Genomic DNA, 20092 nt, shown 5'->3' with positions numbered 1-20092 from the left:
TGCAGCAAAAGAGACCTGAAGTGTCTGTGCTTCCTCTAAGGTGTGTGTGTAAGGAGAGATAGAGACAGAGACTGACTGCAGACTCAGTCATATTAACTGCATGCCCAGCCAGTGTTGGAGTGAATTAAAATATGCAGACTTGTTCCTCTTTTTTAAAATGAACGAATGAAAATATAGATGCTTTCAGCGGACAGATACCAGACACATAAATGATGTGATATTGGAGGACTAGCTTTATTATTTTTTAATTATTTTATTTTTGGCTGCGTTGGGTTTTCGTTGCTGTGCACGGGCTTTCTCTAGTTGCAGCGAGCGGGGGCTACTCTTCCTTGTGGCGCACGGACTTCTCATCGCGGTGGCTTCTCCTGTTGCCGAGCGTGGGCTCTAGGCACGCAGGCTTCAGTAATTGTGGCTCGCGGGCTCTAGAGCACAGGCTCAGTAGTTGTGGCGCGCAGGCTGAGTTGCTTCGCGGCATGTGCGATCTTACTGGACCAGGGCTTGAACCTGCGTTTCCTGCATTGGCAGGCGGATTCTTAACCACTGCGCCACCAGGGAAGCCCTGGAGGGCTAGCTTTAGAATTGATGAAAGGAGGCAAACCAGAGAGATGAGGGTGGAGAAGCCAGTCTAGGGAGTTTTAGGGAATTAGCAGTGTGAGCTTGAGTAAAATCAGTTGACCTCCTTCTGTATCATTTATGTAAAATGCAAGTTGTTATGTCCTACCTATTGCTGGGCAGGGGATTTCCCTGAATGATTTCTTAAGACTCTTTTCACCTCTAAAACTGAAGTGTCTAGAAGTGGCTTAGAGCAGGGTTTTAAAAGGTGGAGGAAATGTGACCAGGGCATGAAAAGGAAAGGGTAAGGGGCAGTTAGTGAGTTCTGTAAAAATCTCAGGATTAGACTTAGCAAGTTATGTGTGGGGAATAGTCCAAACAGTAACCACGAGGGAAAGGAGACTATGAGAGAAAAATGAGGTAGTGATTTAAAAGAAACCACAAGGCTTGATGATGGCCTGGGGCAGGTTTGTGTGTGTGTGTGTGTGTGAGCGTGTGTGTGTGTGTGTTGGGGGAGGGATAAAAGAATGGAAGCAAATCAAGTGGATGAGCTGGTTAAGAGGACAAATCTTGTTAAGAGTATGGAGTATGGATGGAAAAGGAAGATAGCTTAAGGAGAAGTGATGTGGAATTTAAGGAGCAGGTTTTAGAGGTGTCAGTAATCTCTCTGCCATACTAAAGTAGGAATATACTGGTGGTTTTCAGAGGGGTCTGGCAGAATGGTGAAGGGTAGCATCAGGGAACTAGCTTTTTCCCAGGGCTTCCTGCCATGTTCAGTACTTTACATACCTCGTTTCCTTTAGTTCTTACATTAATCCTATAAGATTTATAACATTCTCATTTTTCAGCTGAGGAAAATGCAGTTCAAAGAGGTTAAGTAACTCACCCCAGAACTTCTCACCTGAGTAGAGTGACAGAGATGGAATTGGAACTCAGGTCTCTCTTGACTCCAAATCTATGCTCTTTCTAGCAAACCATTGTCAGAACCCTGTGACAGAAGGCTCTGTGCTTAAGCTCTTTGTCTTGAAATGATCTACCTTTACAACAGAAAGCTTCCTTCCTTCTGTTTGTTTAAATAATTTATACCCTGTCTTGTTCTAAAAAAATACAAGATTGTACAGAGGTGGGTAAGAAGCTGTCCAGTTATCCTGTTGTTTGAGGGGACTCAAATCCTTTTGCATTACTCTAGGCCTTTTGAAATACAGCTGTGGAAACAATGTTCCTATCCATCAGCAAACAAATACTAGTGCATGTCCAGAATAGGCAAATATGTAGAGACAGAAAGTAGATAAGTGGTTGCTTAGGGCTGGAGGAGAAGGCAGGGTTTAGGAGTAAGAGCTAAAGGGTATGAGGTTTCTTTATGAGGTGATGGAAATGTTTTAAAATTGTGATGGTTAAATAACTCTGTGAATATACTAAAAACCATTAAATTTTACACTTTAAAAAAAGAAAGAGGGACTTCCCTGGTGGCGCAGTGGTTAAGAATCCGCCGGCCAATGCAGCGGACATGGGTTCGAGCCCTGGTCCGGGAAGATCCCACATGCCGTGGAGTAACTAAGCCTGTGCGCCACAACTACTGAGCCTGTGCTCTAGAACCCGTGAGCCACAAGTACTGAAGCCCGTGTGCCACAACTACTGAAGCCCGCCCGCCTAGAGCCCGTGATCTGCAACAAGAGAAGTCACCGCAATAAGAAGCCCGTGCACCGAAACGAAGACCCAGTGCAGCCATAAATAAATAAATAAGTAAGTAAGTTAGTTAGTAAAAAAGAAAGAATGCTAGTATACACAAGGCAGATAACCCAACAATAAATATACAAGGGAAGGATTGTAACAAAATCTTACCCATTTCTGGGTGCGTGGCAGCTACAGCTAGGCCTAAGGAAGCTGCTGCTTTTATTCAAGTATGTGTGTGGGGGTGGGAGGCCTCACACACCCAGGCTAGGGGCTGGGAGGAGGATCCTCTCTGACCTTCAGCCTCTTGGTGGAACTCAGCTCTGCCAGACCTGAGAGTTTGATTAAAAAACTAATGTGGTATGGGTATTTGAGAGACAGACAGAGTGATGAGTGAGCAGTTAATAACATGAGCTATCTAATGTTTTATATCATGTAATACCATTTGAAAACCCTTTAAGCAGTGCTTTATAAGCATTAAATCTTCTGGCTTTCCAGCTGCATGTTTATACTGGCTGCTCCTCCTTTTCTTTGTTTGTAAGTCAGATGCATTGTGGTTGTGGGTATTTTTAGCTTAACTAGAAATCCCAGAAACCATCTGGTCCCTTGGCAGTGGAAATTTTAAGCTAGTTGCCTTTCAGACAATGCTGCTGTCTCTTGTTTATGACTTCATTATGTGTTTGGAAGAGAGAACTTCTCTAGACATGCTGGGTCTATTCTGTGGCAGAGTAGAGTAGAATGTAAGATCAGTATGCTGTGGTAGAAAGAGCACAGGCCTTAGAGTCTTGGAGATACAGGTTTAAACTTTGGCTTCAGCTGTGTGACCTGGAAAAATCACTTCCTTCAGTTCTTTGTCTGTAAATTGAAGATGCTGATTTATAGGGTTTCTATATGGATTAAATGAGGTACAGTATATTTAAAACACACAATGCCTGACAGATAATAGATTCCTAATAAATGAAGTTTTCTTTCCTTTCCTTAAGGATGTCGTAGGCATTTCTGTATATATTTTTATTCACTTATAAGAAATTTATTGAATATATCCACTATGTGCCAGGCACTGTGTGAGGGTTTAGGAATATAGAAATGGATGTGCACAAAGGTGGGAGGAGTAGTTACTTCATCTATTTTTTAGCAAAGGTATTGTTTGAGCTCTTAAATCTTAGGAACATTATCAAGTTTACTGCTGATGATTCTCAGCCAGCACTGAAGCCTCTTAACCTGACCAAATACTACAATAATAATATCTATATATTATGTTGATGGTTTACACGATATTTTCACATTCATGAATTTTGTGACTCTTCATGTGACAATAACAACATTGGGGGAATATATAGGATATATAGAATAATATATAGTTATATAGGAGCGAAGTTTATGTATGCTATTGAAATTGAGTTGGTATTAATTTGAAATATATTGTTTTCAATTAAGATGTTAATTGTAATTCCCCAGGGCAACCACTAAGAAAATAACTAAAACATACATAGTTAAAGAAATAAGAAGGAAATCAAAATGGTACAGTAGGAGATATCTAACACAAAAGAAGGCATTAATGTAGACATTGTGGAACAAAAAGGTACAAGACATATAGAAAATAAAGAGAAAAATTGCAAAAGTCCTTCCTTATCAGTAATTACATTAAATGTAAATGAATTAAACTCTCCAGTTAAAAGGCAGAGATTGGCAGAATGTATTTAAAAACAGTATAGTCCAAATATATGATGAGACTCACTTTAGATCCAGAGACAGAAGTAGGTTGAAAGTGAAAAATGTAAACAGTGACCAAAAGAGAACTAGAATAGCTATACAATATGAGACAACGTAGACTTTAGGACAAAAATTATTACAAGAGACAAAGAGAGGCATTGTATAATTCTAAAAGGGTCAGTCCGCAAAGAAGATATAACAGCTGTAAACACATGTACACCTAATTATGGGCCCATAAAATATGTGAAGCAAAAACTGACAAAATTAAGGGGAATAATAGACATTTTAATATTAATAGTTGGAGACTTTAACACCACTTTCAATGATGGGTAGACTATACAGATGAAAGATAAACAAAGGATATAGAAGACTTGAATAATACTGTATACCTGGCTAGAGACAAAATACCTAACTGATTCAAGAAGAAATTGAAAATCTGAATAGACCTATAACAAGAGAAAAGGTTGAACCAGTAAACAAAAAACATCTGGCAAAGAAAAGCCCAGGACCAGATGGCTTCACTGTTGTTACTACCAAACATTTAAAAAAGAATCAACATGAACGTTTCTCAAACTCTTTCAAAATTTAGAAGAGGAGTGAATACTTCCCGATTCATTCATTCTTTGAAGCCAGTATTACCCTGATACCAAAGCCATATGCAGACATAACAAGAAAAGAAAACTACAGACCAATATCCTTTATGAATCTATATTCCAGCACACCATTGGAGGAAAAAAAGTACAAGCTTTGATACATTAGAGAGGGTAAGAGAAACACTTTGACTTAACCTGCATCACCCCTACCCCAGGGCAGCAGAACGCAGGTTCAAGAGAGATTTTCCTGGCTGGTAATTGCCCCTGTGGGAGAAAGTAAGAGAGTGTGAGTGAACACCTGGCTTCTCCAACTTTATAGGAAGCCCATTTCTCTCCTGCCTCAACCAGAGTATTGAATTATGATCTACATGACCTAGGGGAAGGAAGAGTCTGGGAAAGCAGCAGATAGGGCTCTCAGAGGGCATTAAAGGGATGAGGATCTTACTAACTACGTTACAGACTCTACCCACAAGTCACTGGGGAAGCCTCACCTATGGATCCTCCCAACTGGCCCATGGGCACTCCCATCGCTCCACATGCCTCATTCACACATGCTTCCACTCTGCGGCCAGTTCCCTGTGCATGCTCCCAGTGGCAGTGAGCGAGTTTTGGCATATGGCCAGTAAGCATGTGTAGAAAGCCAGCTAGAATCTGTGGGCAAGGGAGAGACCACAAATGAGCTTTACTGCCACCCTTGGGAAAACAAAATGGAGGCTGTCAGCTTTCAGCCTGGTATGTTGGAGGATCAAGAGAAGGCATACAAGCTTGAGAATTTTGCCACAGAGGGAGAAAGCAAGGAGCTGGTGTATCCATAGAAGATCTGAGAAAATACCAGCATCCCTACCAGAGCTGTTGGAAGGTTTTTCTCTCCTGAAGGCAGTTAGTAAAGTTCGGAGGAGGTGACTGCTACTTCAAATGTGAGGACAGCAATGCAAAATGTCAAGGAACATGAAAAATCAAGGAAACATGACAGCATCAAAAGATCACAACAGTCTTCCAGTATTGGATCCCCCAAAACATGGAGGTCTGTGATTTATCCAACAAAGACTTCAAATTAGCTGTTTTAAGGAAGCTCAGTGAGCTACAAGATATGGGAATATATGTATATGTATAGCTGATTCTCTTTGTTGTACAGTAGAAACTAACACAACACTGTAAAGCAATTATACTCCAATAAAGATGTAAAAATAAATAAATTAATTAATAAGAGCTGAGAACTTCCCAAATCTGGGGAGAGATTTGGATATCTAAGTTTGTGAAGCTCATAGGTCACCAAACAAACTCAACTTAAAGCCATTCTCTCCAAGACACTGTATTATCAGGCCACCCAAGATGGCTGTTCTCTTGCCCTCTGTACATCCCCTGCTCAACCAGTCCCTGCTTCACCTACACCCTACTCACATAACTGACCTTCCCTCTTAATCATAGAGCCTAATCAGTAAATGCCTATATACTTGTACCCCCTCCCCCCTCCCCATCTAGTGATTGTTCTAATCTTTAGATCAGAACATCTCCACCATGATAGCTTATCAAAGGGGCAGTAAGGGGCGTGCTCCTCTGCTCGTGCCCTGGTAACTGATGAGCCAACCTGACATCAATTCCCCCTATAACTGGTAACCTTCCTCTCCCCCTGGTAGTGAAGACCACTGCCATGTCTTGCCCACTGTCTGCTGCACACAGTGGAGTGTCACTCCAGGACCTTGCTTCAGACATGTGAGATCTCTGTTTAATCCCATTAAACTATTGATGTCTCTGTTGCTTACTCTGAGCTCTTTCTTCCATCTTGAGGCTGGGCAAGTACAGGGCTTACAGGCATACAGGGTATGGCTCAACAGACACATTATGATAAAACTGTCAAATATAAAAGACAAAGTGAGCATCTTAAAAGCAGCAAGAGAAAAGGATTATAACTTACAAGGGAACTCACATAAGGCTATCAGTAGAATTCTCAACAGAAACGATACAGTCCAGAGGAGTAGGATGATATATTCAGAGCACTGAAAGGAAAAAAAAAAAAACCTGCCAGCCGAAATACTCTATCTAGTAAAGTTGTACTTCATATATGAAGGAGAGGTAAAGACTTTCCCAGACACACAAAAGCTGAGGGAGTTCATCACCACTAGACCTGCCTCACAAGAAATGCTGAAAGGAGTTCTTCAGGCTGAAACAAAATTATACTAATTAGTAACATGAAAAGATATGAAAATATAAAACACTCTGGTAAAGGTAATATATAGTCAAGTTAAGTACTTTAATAATGTTAACAAGGTGATATGTTGACCACTTAACTCTAGTATAAATGTTAAAAGGACAAGAGTATTAAAAATAACGATAGCTACACTAATTTGTTAATGACTACACAGTATAAAAAGACATCAAGTGTTTTGTGACATTGAAATGTTTTGTGACATTAGAAACAAAATGGAGGAGAGTAAAAGGGTAAAGTTTTGTATGCAATCGAAGTTAAGTTGTTATCAAGCATAAAATAGACTCTTATATCTATAAGATGTTTTATGTAAGCCTCATGATAGCCAAAAAGCAAAAACCTACAGTGGATTCACGTAAAATAAAAAGGGAATCAAAGCATACCTCTATAGAAAATCACCAGTTCACAAAGGAAGGCCACAAGAGAGGGATTAAGGCACAAGAGAACTACGAAACAGCTGGAAAACAATGACTAAGATGGCATTAGTAAATCCTTACTTATCAATAATCACTCTAAATGTAAATGGATTAAATTCTCCAATCAAAAGTCATAGAGTGGACTTGCACAAGCCTCTTAGATAGCCCCATCCACCAGAGGGCAGACAGCAGAAGAAAGAAGAACTACAATCCTGCAGCCTGTGGAACAAACACCACATTCACGGAAAGATAGACAAGATGAAAATGCAGAGGGCTATGTACCAGCTGAAGGAACAAGATAAAACCCCAGAAAAAAAACTAAATGAAGTGGAGATAGGCAACCTTCCAGAAAAAGAATTCAGAATAATGATAGTGAAGATGATCCAGGACGTCGGAAAAAGAATGGAGGCAAAGATCGAGAAGATGCAAGAAATGTTTAAAAAAGACCTAGAAGAATTAAAGAACAAACAGATGAACAATACAATAACTGAAATGAAAACTACACTAGAAGGAATCAATAGCAGAATAACTGAGGCAGAAGAAAGGATAAGTGACCTGGAAGACAGAATAGTGGAATTCACTGCTGCAGAACAGAATAAAGAAAAAAGAATGAAAAGAAATGAAGACAGCCTAAGAGACCTCTAGTACAACATTAAATGCAACAACATTCGCATTATAGGGGTCCCAGAAGGAGAAGAGAGAGAGAAAGAACCCGAGAAAATATTTGAAGAGGTTATAGTCGAAAACTTCCCTAACATGGGAAAGGAAATAGCCACCCAAGTCCAGGAAGTGCCAAGAGTCCCATACAGGATAAACCCAAGGAGAAACATGCGAAGACACAAAGTAATCAAATTGGCAAAAATTAAAGACAAAGAGAAATTATTCAAAGCAGCAAAAGAAAAATGACAAATAACATACAAGGGAACTCCCATAAGGTTAACAGCTGATTTCTCAGCAGAAACTCTACAAGGCAGAAGGGAGTGGCGTGATATACTTAAAGTGATGAAAGGGAGGAACCTACAACCAAGATTACTCTACCCGGCAAGGATCTCATTCAGATTTCATGGAGAAATCAAAAGCTTTACAGACAAGCAAAAGCTAAGAGAATTGAACAACTCCAAACCAGCTCTACAACAAATGCTAAAGAAACTTCTCTAAGTGGGAAACACAAGAGAAGAAAAGAACCTATAAAAACAAACCCAAAACAATTAAGAAAATGGTCATAGGAACATACATATCAAAAATTACCTTAAACGTGAATGGATTAAATGTTCCAACCAAAAGACAGAGATTGCTGAATGGTTACAAAAACAAGACCCATATATTTGCTGTCTACAAGAGACCCACTTCAGACATAGGGACACATACAGACTGAAAGTGAGGGGATGGAAAAAGATATTCCATGCAAATGGAAATCAAAAGAAAGCTGGAGTAGCAATACTCATATCAGATAAAATAGACTTTAAAATAAAGAATGTTACAAGAGACAAGGAAGGACACTACATAATGATCAAGGGATCAATCCAAGAAGAAGATATAACAATTATAAATATATATGCACCCAACATAGGAGCACCTCAATACATAAGGCAACTGCTAACAGCTCTAAAAGAGGAAATCGACAGTAACACAATAATAGTGGGGGACTTTAACACCTCACTTACACCAATGTACGGATCCTCCAAAATGAAAATAAATAAGGCAACAGAAGCTTTAAATGACACAATAGACCAGATAGATTTAATTGATATTTATAGGACATTCCATCTGAAAACAGCAGATTACACTTTCTTCTCAAGTGCGCACAGAACATTCTCCAGGATAGATCACATCTTGGGTCACAAATCAAGCCTCAGTAAATTTAAGAAAATTGAAATCATATCAAGCATCTTTTCTGACCACAACGCTATGAGATTAGAAATGAATTACAGGGGGAAAAAAGGTAAAAAACACAAACATATGGAGGCTAAACAATACGTTACTACATAACCAAGAGATCACTGAAGAAATCAAAGAGGAAATCAAAAAATAGAGACAAAAGACAATGAAAACATGACGATCCAAAACCTTTGGGATGCAGCAAAAGCAGTTCTAAGAGGGAAGTTTATAGCTATACAAGCCTACCTCAAGAAACAAGAAAAATCTCAAATAAACAATCTAAGTTTACACCTAAAGGAACTAGAGAAAGAAGAACAAAAAAAACCCAAAGTTAGCAGAAGGAAAGAAATCATAAAGATCAGAGCAGAAATAAATGAAATAGAAACAAAGAAAACAATAGCAAAGATCAATACAACTAAAAGCTAGTTCTTTGAGAAGATAAACAAAATGAATAAAACATTAGCCAGACTCATCAAGAAAAAGAGGGAGAGGACTCAAATTAATAAAATTAGAAATGAAAAGGGAGAAGTTACAACAGACACCACAGAAATACAAAGCATCCTAAGAGACTACTACAAGCAACTCTATGCCAATAAAATGGACAAATTCTTAGAAAGGTATAACCTTCTAAGACTGAACGAGGAAGAAATAGGAAATATGAACAGACCAATCACAAGTAATGAAATTGAAACTGTGATTAAAAATCTTCCAACAAACAAAAGTCCAGGACCAGATGGCTTCACAGGTGAATTCTATCAAACATTTAGAGAAGAGCTAACACCCATCCTTCTCAAACTCTTCCAAAAAACTGTGGAGGAAGGAACACTCCCAACTCATTCTATGAGGCCACCATCACCCTGATACCAAAACCAGACAAAGATATTACAAAAAAAAAGAAAATTACAGACCAATATCCCTGATGAATATAGATGCAAAAATCCTCAACAAAATGCTAGCAAACAGAATCCAGCAACACATTAAAAGGATCATACACCATGATCAAGTGGGATTTATCCCAGGGATGCCAGGATTCTTCAGTATACGCAAATCAATCAATGTGATACACCATATTAACAAATTGAAGAACAAAAACCATATGATCATCTCAATAGATGCAGAAAAAGCTTTTGACAAAATTCAACACCCATTTAAGATAAAAAAAACTCTCCAGAAAGTGGGCATAGAGGGAACCTACCTCGACATAATAAAGGCCATATACGACAAACCCACAGCAAACATCATTCTCAATGGTGAAAAACTGAAAGCATTTCCTCTAAGATCAGGAACAAGACAAGGATGTCCACTCTCACCACTATTATTCAACGTAGTTTTGGAAGTCCTAACCACAGCAATCAGAGAAGAAAAAGAAATAAAAGGAATACAAATTGGAAAAGAAGAAGTAAAACTGTCACTGTTTGCAGATGACATGATACTAAGAGAATCCTAAAGAAGCCACCAGGAAACTACTAGAGCTAATCAGTGAATTTGGTAAAGTTTCAGGATACAAAATTAATGGACAGAAATCTCTTGCATTCCTATACACTGATGATGAAAAATCTGAAAGAGAAATTCAGGAAACACTCCCATTTACCATTGCAACAAAGAGAATACAATACCTAGGAATAGACCTACCTAGGGAGACAAAAGACCTGTATGCAGAAAAGTATAAGACACTGATGAAAGAAATTAAAGATGATACCAGCTGATGGAGAGATATACCATGTTCTTAGATTGGAAGAATCAATATTGTGAAAATGACTATATTGTCCAAAGCAATCTACAGATTCAGTGCAATCCCTATCAAATTACCAATGGCATTTTTTACAGAACTAGAACAAAAAAATCTTGAAATTTGTATGGAAACACAAAAGACCCCAAATAGCCAAAGCAGTCGTGAGGGAAAAAAACGGAGCTGGAGGGATCAGACTCCCTGACTTCAGACTATACTACAAAACTATAGTAATCAAGACAATAAGGTACTGGCACAAAAACAGAAACATAGATCAATGGAACAGGATAGAAAGCCCAGAGATAAACCCACACACCTATGCTCAACTAATATGACAAAGGAGCCAAGGATATACAATTGAGAAAAGACAGTCTCTTCAATAAGTGGTGCTGGGAAAACTGGACAGCTACATGTAAAAGAATGAAATTAGAACACTCACTAACACCATACACAAAAATAAACTCAGAATGGATTAGAGACCTAAATGTAAGACTGGACCCTATAAAATTCTTAGAGGAAAACATAGGAAGAACACTCTTTGACGTAAATCACAGCAAGGTCTTTTTTGATCCACCTCCTAGAGAAATGGAAATAAAAACAGAAATAAACAAATGGGACCTAATGAAACTTCAAAGCTTTTGCACAGCAAAGGAAACCATAAACAAGACGAAAAGACAACCCTCAAAATGGGAGAAAATATTTGCAAATGAATCAATGGACAAAGGATAAATCTCCAAAATATATAAACAGCTCATGCACGTCAATATTAAAAAAACAAGCAACCCAATCCAAAAATGGGCAGAAGACCTAAGTAGACATTTCTCCAAAGAAGACATACAGTTGGCCAAGAAGCACATGAAAAGCTGCTCAACATCACTAATTATTAGAGAAATGCAAATCAAAACTACAATGAGGCATCACCTCACACCAGTTAGAATGGGCATCATCAGAAAATCTACAAACAACAAATTCTGGAGAGGGTGTGGAGAAATGGGAACCCTCTTGCACTGTTGGTGGGTGTAAATTGATACAGCCACTAAGGAGAACAGTATGGAGGTTCCTTAAAAATGAAAAATTGAATTACCATATGATCCAGCAATCCCAGTACTGGGCCTATACACAGAGAAAACTATAATTCAGAAAGACACATGCACCCTAATGTTCATTGCAGCACTATTTACAATAGCCAGGTCATGGAAGCAACCTAAATGCCCATCGACAGGTGAATGGATAAAGAAGATGTGGTACATATATACAATGGAATATTACTCAGCCACAAAAAAGAACGAAATTGGGTCATTTGTAGAGATGTGGATTGATCTAGAGACTGTCATTCAGAGTGAAGTAAGCCAGAAAGAGAAAAACAAATATTGTATATTAGCACATATATGTGGAACAAATATTGTATATTAGCACATATATGTGGAACCTAAAAAAACTGGTACAGATGAACCAGTTTGCAGGGCAGAAATAGAAACACAGATGTAGAGAAAAAACGTATGGACACCAAGGGGGGAAAGCGACGAGGGGTGGTGGGAGTGATGGTGTGATGAATTGGGCAATTGGGATTGACATATATACACTGATGTGTATAAAATTGATGACTAATAAGAAGCTGCTGTATAAAAAAATAAATAAAATTCAAAAAACAAAAAAACCAAAAACTCAGAATAGTTATGAATAAATTTAACCAAGGAGGTGCAAGACATATACACTAAACACTAGAAAACATTGTTGAAAGAAATTAAAAACTTTAAGAAATGAAGATTTTCTGTGCTCATGGATTAGAAGACTTAATATTGTTAATATGGAAATACTTCCCAATTTGATTTTTACACATTCATTACAATACGTATTTAAATTGCACTCTCTTTTTTCACAGAAATGAATAAGCTGACCCTGAAATTCACATATGGAATTGCAAGGGATCCCAAATAGCTAAAACAATCCTGAAAAAGAACAAAGGTGGAGGACTCACACTTCCTGATTTCAAAACTTACTGCAAAGCTACAGAAATCAATAGTATGGTTCTGAAATAAGGGAAGATATATCAATCAGTGGAATAGAATTGAGAGTCCAGAAATAAACCCATACATCTATGGTCAGTTGATTGTCAGTAATGGTGCCAAGACCATTCAGTGGAGGAAAGAAGAGTCTCTTCACATATGGTGCTGAGACTACTTGATATCCACATGCTAAAGAATGAAGCTGGACTCCAACTTCACACCATGTACAAAAATTGAGTCAGACTGGTTTAGATACCTAATTGTAAGAGATAAAACTATGAAACTTTTAAAAGAAAACACTTGAAGAGTTTAGTTGTATAATTACTGCTCTCTAAAGCCCCTTTGTGGTATGTTGTGGTGAACTTCCGTGACTGGATGCTTCTGTGGGTCAAAATTATCTTTTCATCAACCTGTCTCAAGTGCTTTGCACAGAGTTGGTGCTCAGTAAAGTCTGCTAATCAAATGAATGGAAGAGACAATGATGGTTTCAGCCATACTGAGGTTTACCCAAAAGATTTTAGATTGTCAGAAACTATTTAGGTGTCCTTGTTGTGTGCTTGAGTGCTGCAAGTGTGAGTTTCTTCCCTGGGCCTTTTCTTTCACCAAAACAGAGTTTAGAGGGCATGTTAAGAAGTTCTCCCCAGCAACAAGTAGTTGTCGTTTGTACATCAGATAACTTGGGCATGTCGTCAGTGTCTTTAAATTTGACTTTGTTATTGCTGACAAAATGGATGCATAGCCTGTTTTTTAAAAAGTATATACATTGGGCTTCCCTGGTGGCGCAGTGGTTGAGAGTCCGCCTGCTGATGCAGGGGACACGGGTTCGTGCCCCGGTCCGGGAAGATCCCACATGCCGCGGAGCGGCTGGGCCTGTGAGCCATGGCCGCTGAGCCTGCGCGTCCAGAGCCTGGGCTCCGCAACGGGAGAGGCCACAACAGTGAGAGGCCCACGTACCGCGGAAAAAAAAAAAAAAAGTATATATATTAAGCTAATTTTAAATTTTGGAATGTTTGTTAAAGTATAGATCCAGCCTCAGTTTGAACACCTCTAATGACATGGAGCTTAGTACTTCCCAAGGCAGATATCATTGAACTGCTCTTACTATTGAAAGTTATAAAGTGCTTTCTTATGTTGATCAGGAAACCTTTTCCTTTAAGTTTGTACTTGTTTCTCCAATGGAATCATGCGAAACAAGTCACATATTTGACATAGTAATGCTGTCTCTTTCAGCTCTATATCCATTCCTCTTGACCCAAAGTAAATGTTATTCACCCCAGCATTTTAATATACTGTACAGTTTACTTTTGGGTAACTTGCACCACTGACAGTTTTTGTGAGTTCTGGGAATGCAGATGAATTTCAGTATTATTCTAGGTAAAATACAAACCAAGCTGACTTGTAAGCAGCTGCCTTTATAGGGTAATGTTGAAGTTTCCTTCTTGCTCCAGAATATACCTCCCACCAGATGGTACAACTCTCACATTATTTTTATTTTTTGGTTCAGTGTTGAATTTTCTTGGTAAAATGCAAACATGTGATACAGGTTGGCCATCATTTTCTCCTATTAATACCATAGCATAGATTAGTTCATCAAATTGGAGCCATCTAGCAAGGTGATGTGGCTATGAGACATAGGATGAGAGGGGTTTGAATGGGAGGAATAACACAGAAATGCTGGAATAGGTAGGCTAGGCCTTCACTAGAGATGTAGGGAGAGGAGAGGAACTCTGGGAATGTACCTTATTGCCTCCTTTATAAGTTTTCTCTGAACTAATCTGTCATAGTAAAATTTTAAATCTTTTGCTCCAAAGAGTAGATATGATTATTCCATTCCAGAGCTAAATAGAATCACTCAAGGAAATAATTTCTGTTTGGGATCCTCTACATGGCTATGTGTCCATCTTGCCTTCTGGCAAATTCTTATTTATCCTTCAAAATACATATGCCGTAGGAAGGCTTTTGCAACCCTGCTCTCACTCCATCCCAGGTAATTAATAACTCTCTCTTTTATGCCATTCTTAGGCATAATTTTTTTGTTGTACCATTTCACTGTATTGTATTGAATTATTTGTCTGCTTCACTGGACTCTGATTCCTTGAAGACCTAGACTGTACCTCATTCTTTTCTGTATTTCCAGCGCCCAGATAGTGCTCATCAGTGACTGGCATATAGTAAGACTTTGTTAAATGCTTATAGAGTAGAGTTGTATCACAGGTAAAATATCTCTTGCAAACATTTGTAAAAGCATTAGTCTCACCAGACATGTATTAGGCAAGAGTTGGAGAGTAGAAAACAAAGGTGAGTAATAAGATAGTCAAGAATCCCTACTTACAGTCTCTGGGGCAGGTGACAGTCATCTGTACATAATTCTTACACAGTAAGATTAATGTTATAATACAGGTACTTTGGTTTTTGGTTTGCATTGTAAAGTCATAATGTAATGCGTGCGTAAGACAAAAAAAGAAAAGTCATGTGTTCTTGAAACCTTAATTCCAAAGGATGTAGGCCTCTGGAAGCTCAAATGTAATGGATTAAGGGAGAGACTATATTTAATTTTTACTCCTTGCATAGGAATCTAGTGCATTGCTATGCATTTTATAAGTACTTAAATACTTGTTTCATGGCTGATTTAGATTGCTTGAGGAGAGGTTTGGGCCTAATCAAAGGAAAAAAATGTATTGTTTGTAAAGGTGATTTAATACTGTATCCACCCTATTAAGGAAGGTGAGGTGTCCCTACATCTCTCTAAGCATGAGTGAAATAGCCATTGGTCTTGCATTACTTAGGCAGGATCTGAGTTTGGAAACAAAGGCTTAAACCAGATGTCCTCTCTGGAGAACTCCCTCTCTCTTTGGACAGGATTTGTTCTTAGAATGTATTTTGTTAATAAATGAATTCATTTTCTATTGTAGCTGCGTGACTTTGAAAGCACAGAAGAGATTGTCATTCTTTTTCCTTAGCAATCATGGGCTACTTTTGACTACTTGTCTTTTATTTATTCTCTTTTAGGAACCTAAATTCCAAGATGGAAAGGAGTCAGAGCTGCAGTGACACTGGTCAGGACAGAGTGAAGGGCAGACTGAGAGCAGCCCCAACCAGCAAAGCCAAGGTAGACCTCAGACACAGGCTTCCGGGGCTCTCCAGTCCCGTCCTGCGCACGGCCACAGGAGAAACTGTTCCAGATGAGAAGAGGCAGAATGGGTCCTAGGCATACGAATTATGTTGGACAATTTTATAAAATAGATGTGAAGGAAGAGAGTTTGAATTAGTAGCCAGATGAGTGGAATGAGGGCCACTAGAAGAACCTTCTTAAAAGTTCTGGATGAGTTTTTTTTACCCAGAATTTTCAATTTCATTAATTGTTTCAAGTATGTAGGAATTTCTGCAAATGGTGGGTGCATTCTAGGTTAGGGATTTTCCACATTTCTTAGGCTCATATGACCCTTTATCCCTTTTCTTACTCTTTTCCTCTCTATCCCTCTACCATCAAGAAGGAATTACGAAGAAAAAAAAATATGCATATATATGTATGTATCTGTAATCTTTTAAATCTCTTTCAGGTCACAACCATGACCCCAGCCTCCAACCCTATCATTGGTGTCCTCTTGTCCACCCAAAACAACCGCTGCCTCTCAGCCCCTGACTTAACCATTGAAAAGCGTCTGCCCTTCAGCTCCCTCTCATCCTTGGCTTCCTTGCATAAGCCAGAGCGCTCCATCAGCCCTGAGAGCAACGACAGCATCTCCGAAGAACTAAACCATTTCAAGCCCATTGTCTGCTCACCATGTACTCCTCCCAAGAGACTCCCTGATGGCCGTGTACTGAGTCCCCTCATCATCAAATCAACACCCCGCAACCTAAACAGAAGCCTGCAGAAGCAGACTTCTTATGAGGCCAGTCCACGGATCCTCAAAAAGTGGGAACAGATCTTTCAGGAGCGGCAGATCAAAAAGACCCTTTCGAAAGCCACCCTCACCTCCCTGGCTCCAGAAACAGGGGAAGACTTACTCGTCACTGAAGTTACCCATTCTAGCAAGGAGAAGCCACTTCTGGCTTTAAATACAAGACTGTCCAGTGGGCAAGTACTCTCTGAGTATACAGGACCTACCCCCACTGACCTTGATTATTTCCCCTCTGCTAGCCAGACAAAAGCAGAGCAGGGCAGTGACAGTAAAAGGAGCACTGAGATCCCATTAGAAACCTGCTGTTCTTCAGACCTCAAAGTGGGAGCCAGTGGGACTTCTTTGGAGAGAGAGCAGTTTGAAGGGTCAGGGTCATCCCCAGATGCCAAGTTAGATAAAACCTGTATAACAACAGCTATGAAAATCTCAGCAGTTAGTTCAGTGCTACCTAAAAACAGTGTTTTGGGCGGGGTCCTCAAAACAAAGAAACAGCTGAAGACAGTGAATCATTTTGATCTGCCTAATGGTGTTCTGGCAGACAGCCTAGGTGAGGAGCCACTTCCTTCCTTGCGTCGGGGCAGGAAAAGACGCTGTAAGACCAAGCACTTGGAACAAAATGGCTCCCTTAAGAAACTGCGACAAAGCAGTGGTGAGGTGGTTCTGGCCCCAGCAGACCCAGTACTGCGAGAGATGGAGCAGAAATTGCAGCAAGAGGAAGAGGACCGGCAGCTCGCTCTGCAGTTGCAGCGCATGTTTGACAATGAAAGGCGGACTGTGAGTCGGCGAAAAGGAAGCGTGGATCAGTACCTCTTGCGGTCCAGTAGCATGGCTGGGGCCAAGTAGCACCCGATGAGCAGCGTTACCTATTTTTCAGAGGTCTTTGGGCTTGATCATTTACCCTGAAGAAATGAATGTTCTCACTTTGGGTTTCTTTTAATGGCAAAACACTGTCTAGCATGATTCTGAGAGGTCTCGGGCCTTTGTAGTATATATATCCAAGGAAGCTGCATCTCTGCCTCCCTGTGACCCAGGCCAGAAGCGCTCCTCACCCCCTAAGTGACCCACCCCTTAGGTCGTCTGGGCCAAATCTGGCAGCCCCTGCTTGGGGTGAGATTCAGGAGCACAATGGCCGGGGTTAGAAATGGTAGAGGAAAAGGGGACACCTTCTCAAACTGACAGACCTCCTGACTTCTTTCAGCAGGTGTTGTTTTGAGTCAGCCATGCAGATAAAAATTAGTTCCATCTTTTTTCAAAGAAGTGGAACAGTGTAGTTCTTTGGCAGATCCATAAAGATTATGTTCCCCCTTCTTACCCTTGCCGCAAGTAAATATTCCTAATTAAATCAGTTTTTATGCTTCTACAAAAGTTAATTTACATTACTTGTTTAAAAAATAACATTTGATTAATGCTATATAGTTGACAGACCACATTCATAGTCATTGTTTAATTTGGTCTTTTCAGGAGACCTAACATGTAAGTGGTATTAGTCCCATCTTTAGATGATGAAACTGCAGTGCAGATGTTCAGGTTCTCTCAACTACTAAGGGCATAGCCCAGACTGACTGCTGGGTCTCCCAACGACAAATCCCATGGATTTTCCGCACTTAAAGAGGTTGCCATAATGGACAGCGATCCAAGGATGTACCAGGGGAGCCTAGAGAAAGCTAGCTGGGCTTTGAATGCTGATGGTGCAAAACCCACATGCAGATAATTGAGATTGACTGGAAGTGTAAACATATACTGTGCAATTATCCCCATCCCTACAGTGTACAGCCTTCTGTTTTCCTGGGGTTCCACTCTGTTAGATAAACTACAATTGGACTTCATTGTTACTCTCCATATGGCCAAGAGTTATCTGCAGTGTTGATCTAAAATCCAGAAAATTTGCCCAGAAGTCAGGCAAGAACAGTACTGAAACTCCCTACTGTGGAAACAAGGAATCTAGCTGGATACAGCTGGTAAATTCAGTCCCATGGACCTTTGGGGTTTATTTTCCTTAGCAGCTGACACCATGTGTCTTTTGCATCTCTGGTGGTGCTTGGTGCTTCTGCCCATCTGGGCTCATTGAAAGTAGGGATTAAGATACGATTTTAGGGAATCTCAGGTGGCCTGGCATTCCCTGTGCATGTATGAGCTGTTACTATAAAGTCATGTGACTGGCATTTTAACAAACCTTTCAGATCTTATATATCCCAATGTATGTTGTTCCCCTCAGGTGGCCTCAGCAGGATGCTGCATAGTTTTTCCAATGATGTTGCCATTGGTGAAAACATCTCTGGAACTGTCCTCAAAGTCTAGAGACATCTAGACATCTAATGTTCGAACTGCAAAGGACGTTAATGGTCATCTATTCCAACTTCCTCCTCTTACTAAGGCAGAAGCTAAGATCCAGAACGACTCACTTATCAAGATCACAAAGGATTTACTATATCACCTACTTTTGCTTCTTCTCAGGAGATTTGCCTCCCTTCTTCTCGGCAAATCTTTAATCTTTGGGGTTATAGGAAAGAGAATTTTAGTTTGAAACTAGTCAGAAGCTATTTGAAGCTTCTGGAAGAGAAGGTAGGTTACCTAGAGGGTTTGGAGTCAGAAATGAGGTGCATCTGTAAAGCAGTCAGAGCAGTTTTCTTGGGCAGCTCATAAACAGTTCCCAAAGAGGTGTTCCAGAGATGTCTTAAGTATTTTGGCAATCACTGAGATATGTGGAACCTCCTCAGTGACTACTTTGGTGGGGAGTGTCACTTACCTGAATGTATGTATTCTGTGTTCTGTGTGTTTGTGCGTGCACACGTGCAGATGTTTGTTTAGAAAATATACATCAGTACTTTATATTCATACCACTTCAGTTTTAGGTCCTACCAGCAACATACGCCCTCCAAAGGCTGCTGGAGGGCATATTGGTGCCCAAGATAGAAGAGCTGGCACTGGTTTGTAGAGACAGGGAGGGTGACTTACTAAATGCCCTCAGAGAAGACATCAGTTACTGCCATTTCATGGAGTTCCTTTTCAATCTTAGTAAATGTTATTGGAAGGCTAGTCTCATTGGTAGTAGCAAAGACACTTATTTTTCCACTTGTCACCTTTTTCTATATCTTCAATCATTTGAAAAACACTTCAGTTGGAACTGATTTTTGTTTTTGGAAAAAAGATAAATATTTTTAATAGAAAAGATATATATTTTAAATATTTCCCCAAAATAATACTTTCATTTTAAGAAACTGCTTAGCAGTAGCAACAAGTTTTAGCATCAGGTGCAGAGTGAAAATTTCTTGTTAGGCAAGTATTCCAAAAGCTGGATCCAGCTTACTGACCACCTACTGTGGAACCTCGAATGGTATTGACAGTTGTAGTTTCCAAACTTCCAGCTGAGCAGCAGTCCTTCAAATATAGACAAAGCAGTTTAGGTTAAGGAGGGAGGAGGCTTAA

General features: G+C 39.7%; 2 protein-coding genes across 2 annotated transcripts in view; one reads left to right on the top strand and one right to left on the bottom strand.

Annotated features, from left to right (window-relative positions):
* The window catches only part of RNF169 (ring finger protein 169), an 82694-nt gene extending 64690 nt beyond the window's left edge, over nucleotides 1–18004 (top strand). Inside the window, exons 5-6 of the mRNA XM_029209482.1 lie at nucleotides 15774–15873; nucleotides 16325–18004. Coding sequence (XP_029065315.1) covers nucleotides 15774–15873; nucleotides 16325–17509 — 1285 coding nt within the window. The 3' untranslated portion in view covers nucleotides 17510–18004. The remainder of the gene's footprint in view (nucleotides 1–15773; nucleotides 15874–16324) is intronic.
* Nucleotides 18005–18078: 74 nt separating this feature from the next.
* XRRA1 (X-ray radiation resistance associated 1) overlaps nucleotides 18079–20092 on the bottom strand; it is a 106991-nt gene continuing 104977 nt past the window's right edge. The window contains exon 20 of the transcript XR_003791561.1: nucleotides 18079–20044. The gene's annotated coding sequence lies outside the window, so the exon portion shown is untranslated. The remainder of the gene's footprint in view (nucleotides 20045–20092) is intronic.

The sequence above is a fragment of the Monodon monoceros genome, unplaced genomic scaffold (assembly GCF_005190385.1).
Source record: "Monodon monoceros isolate NGI ecotype Baffin Bay Population unplaced genomic scaffold, NGI_Narwhal_1 Super_Scaffold_7, whole genome shotgun sequence".
Lineage (NCBI taxonomy): Eukaryota > Metazoa > Chordata > Mammalia > Artiodactyla > Monodontidae > Monodon > Monodon monoceros.
This window is presented reverse-complemented; position numbering and strand designations above follow the sequence as displayed.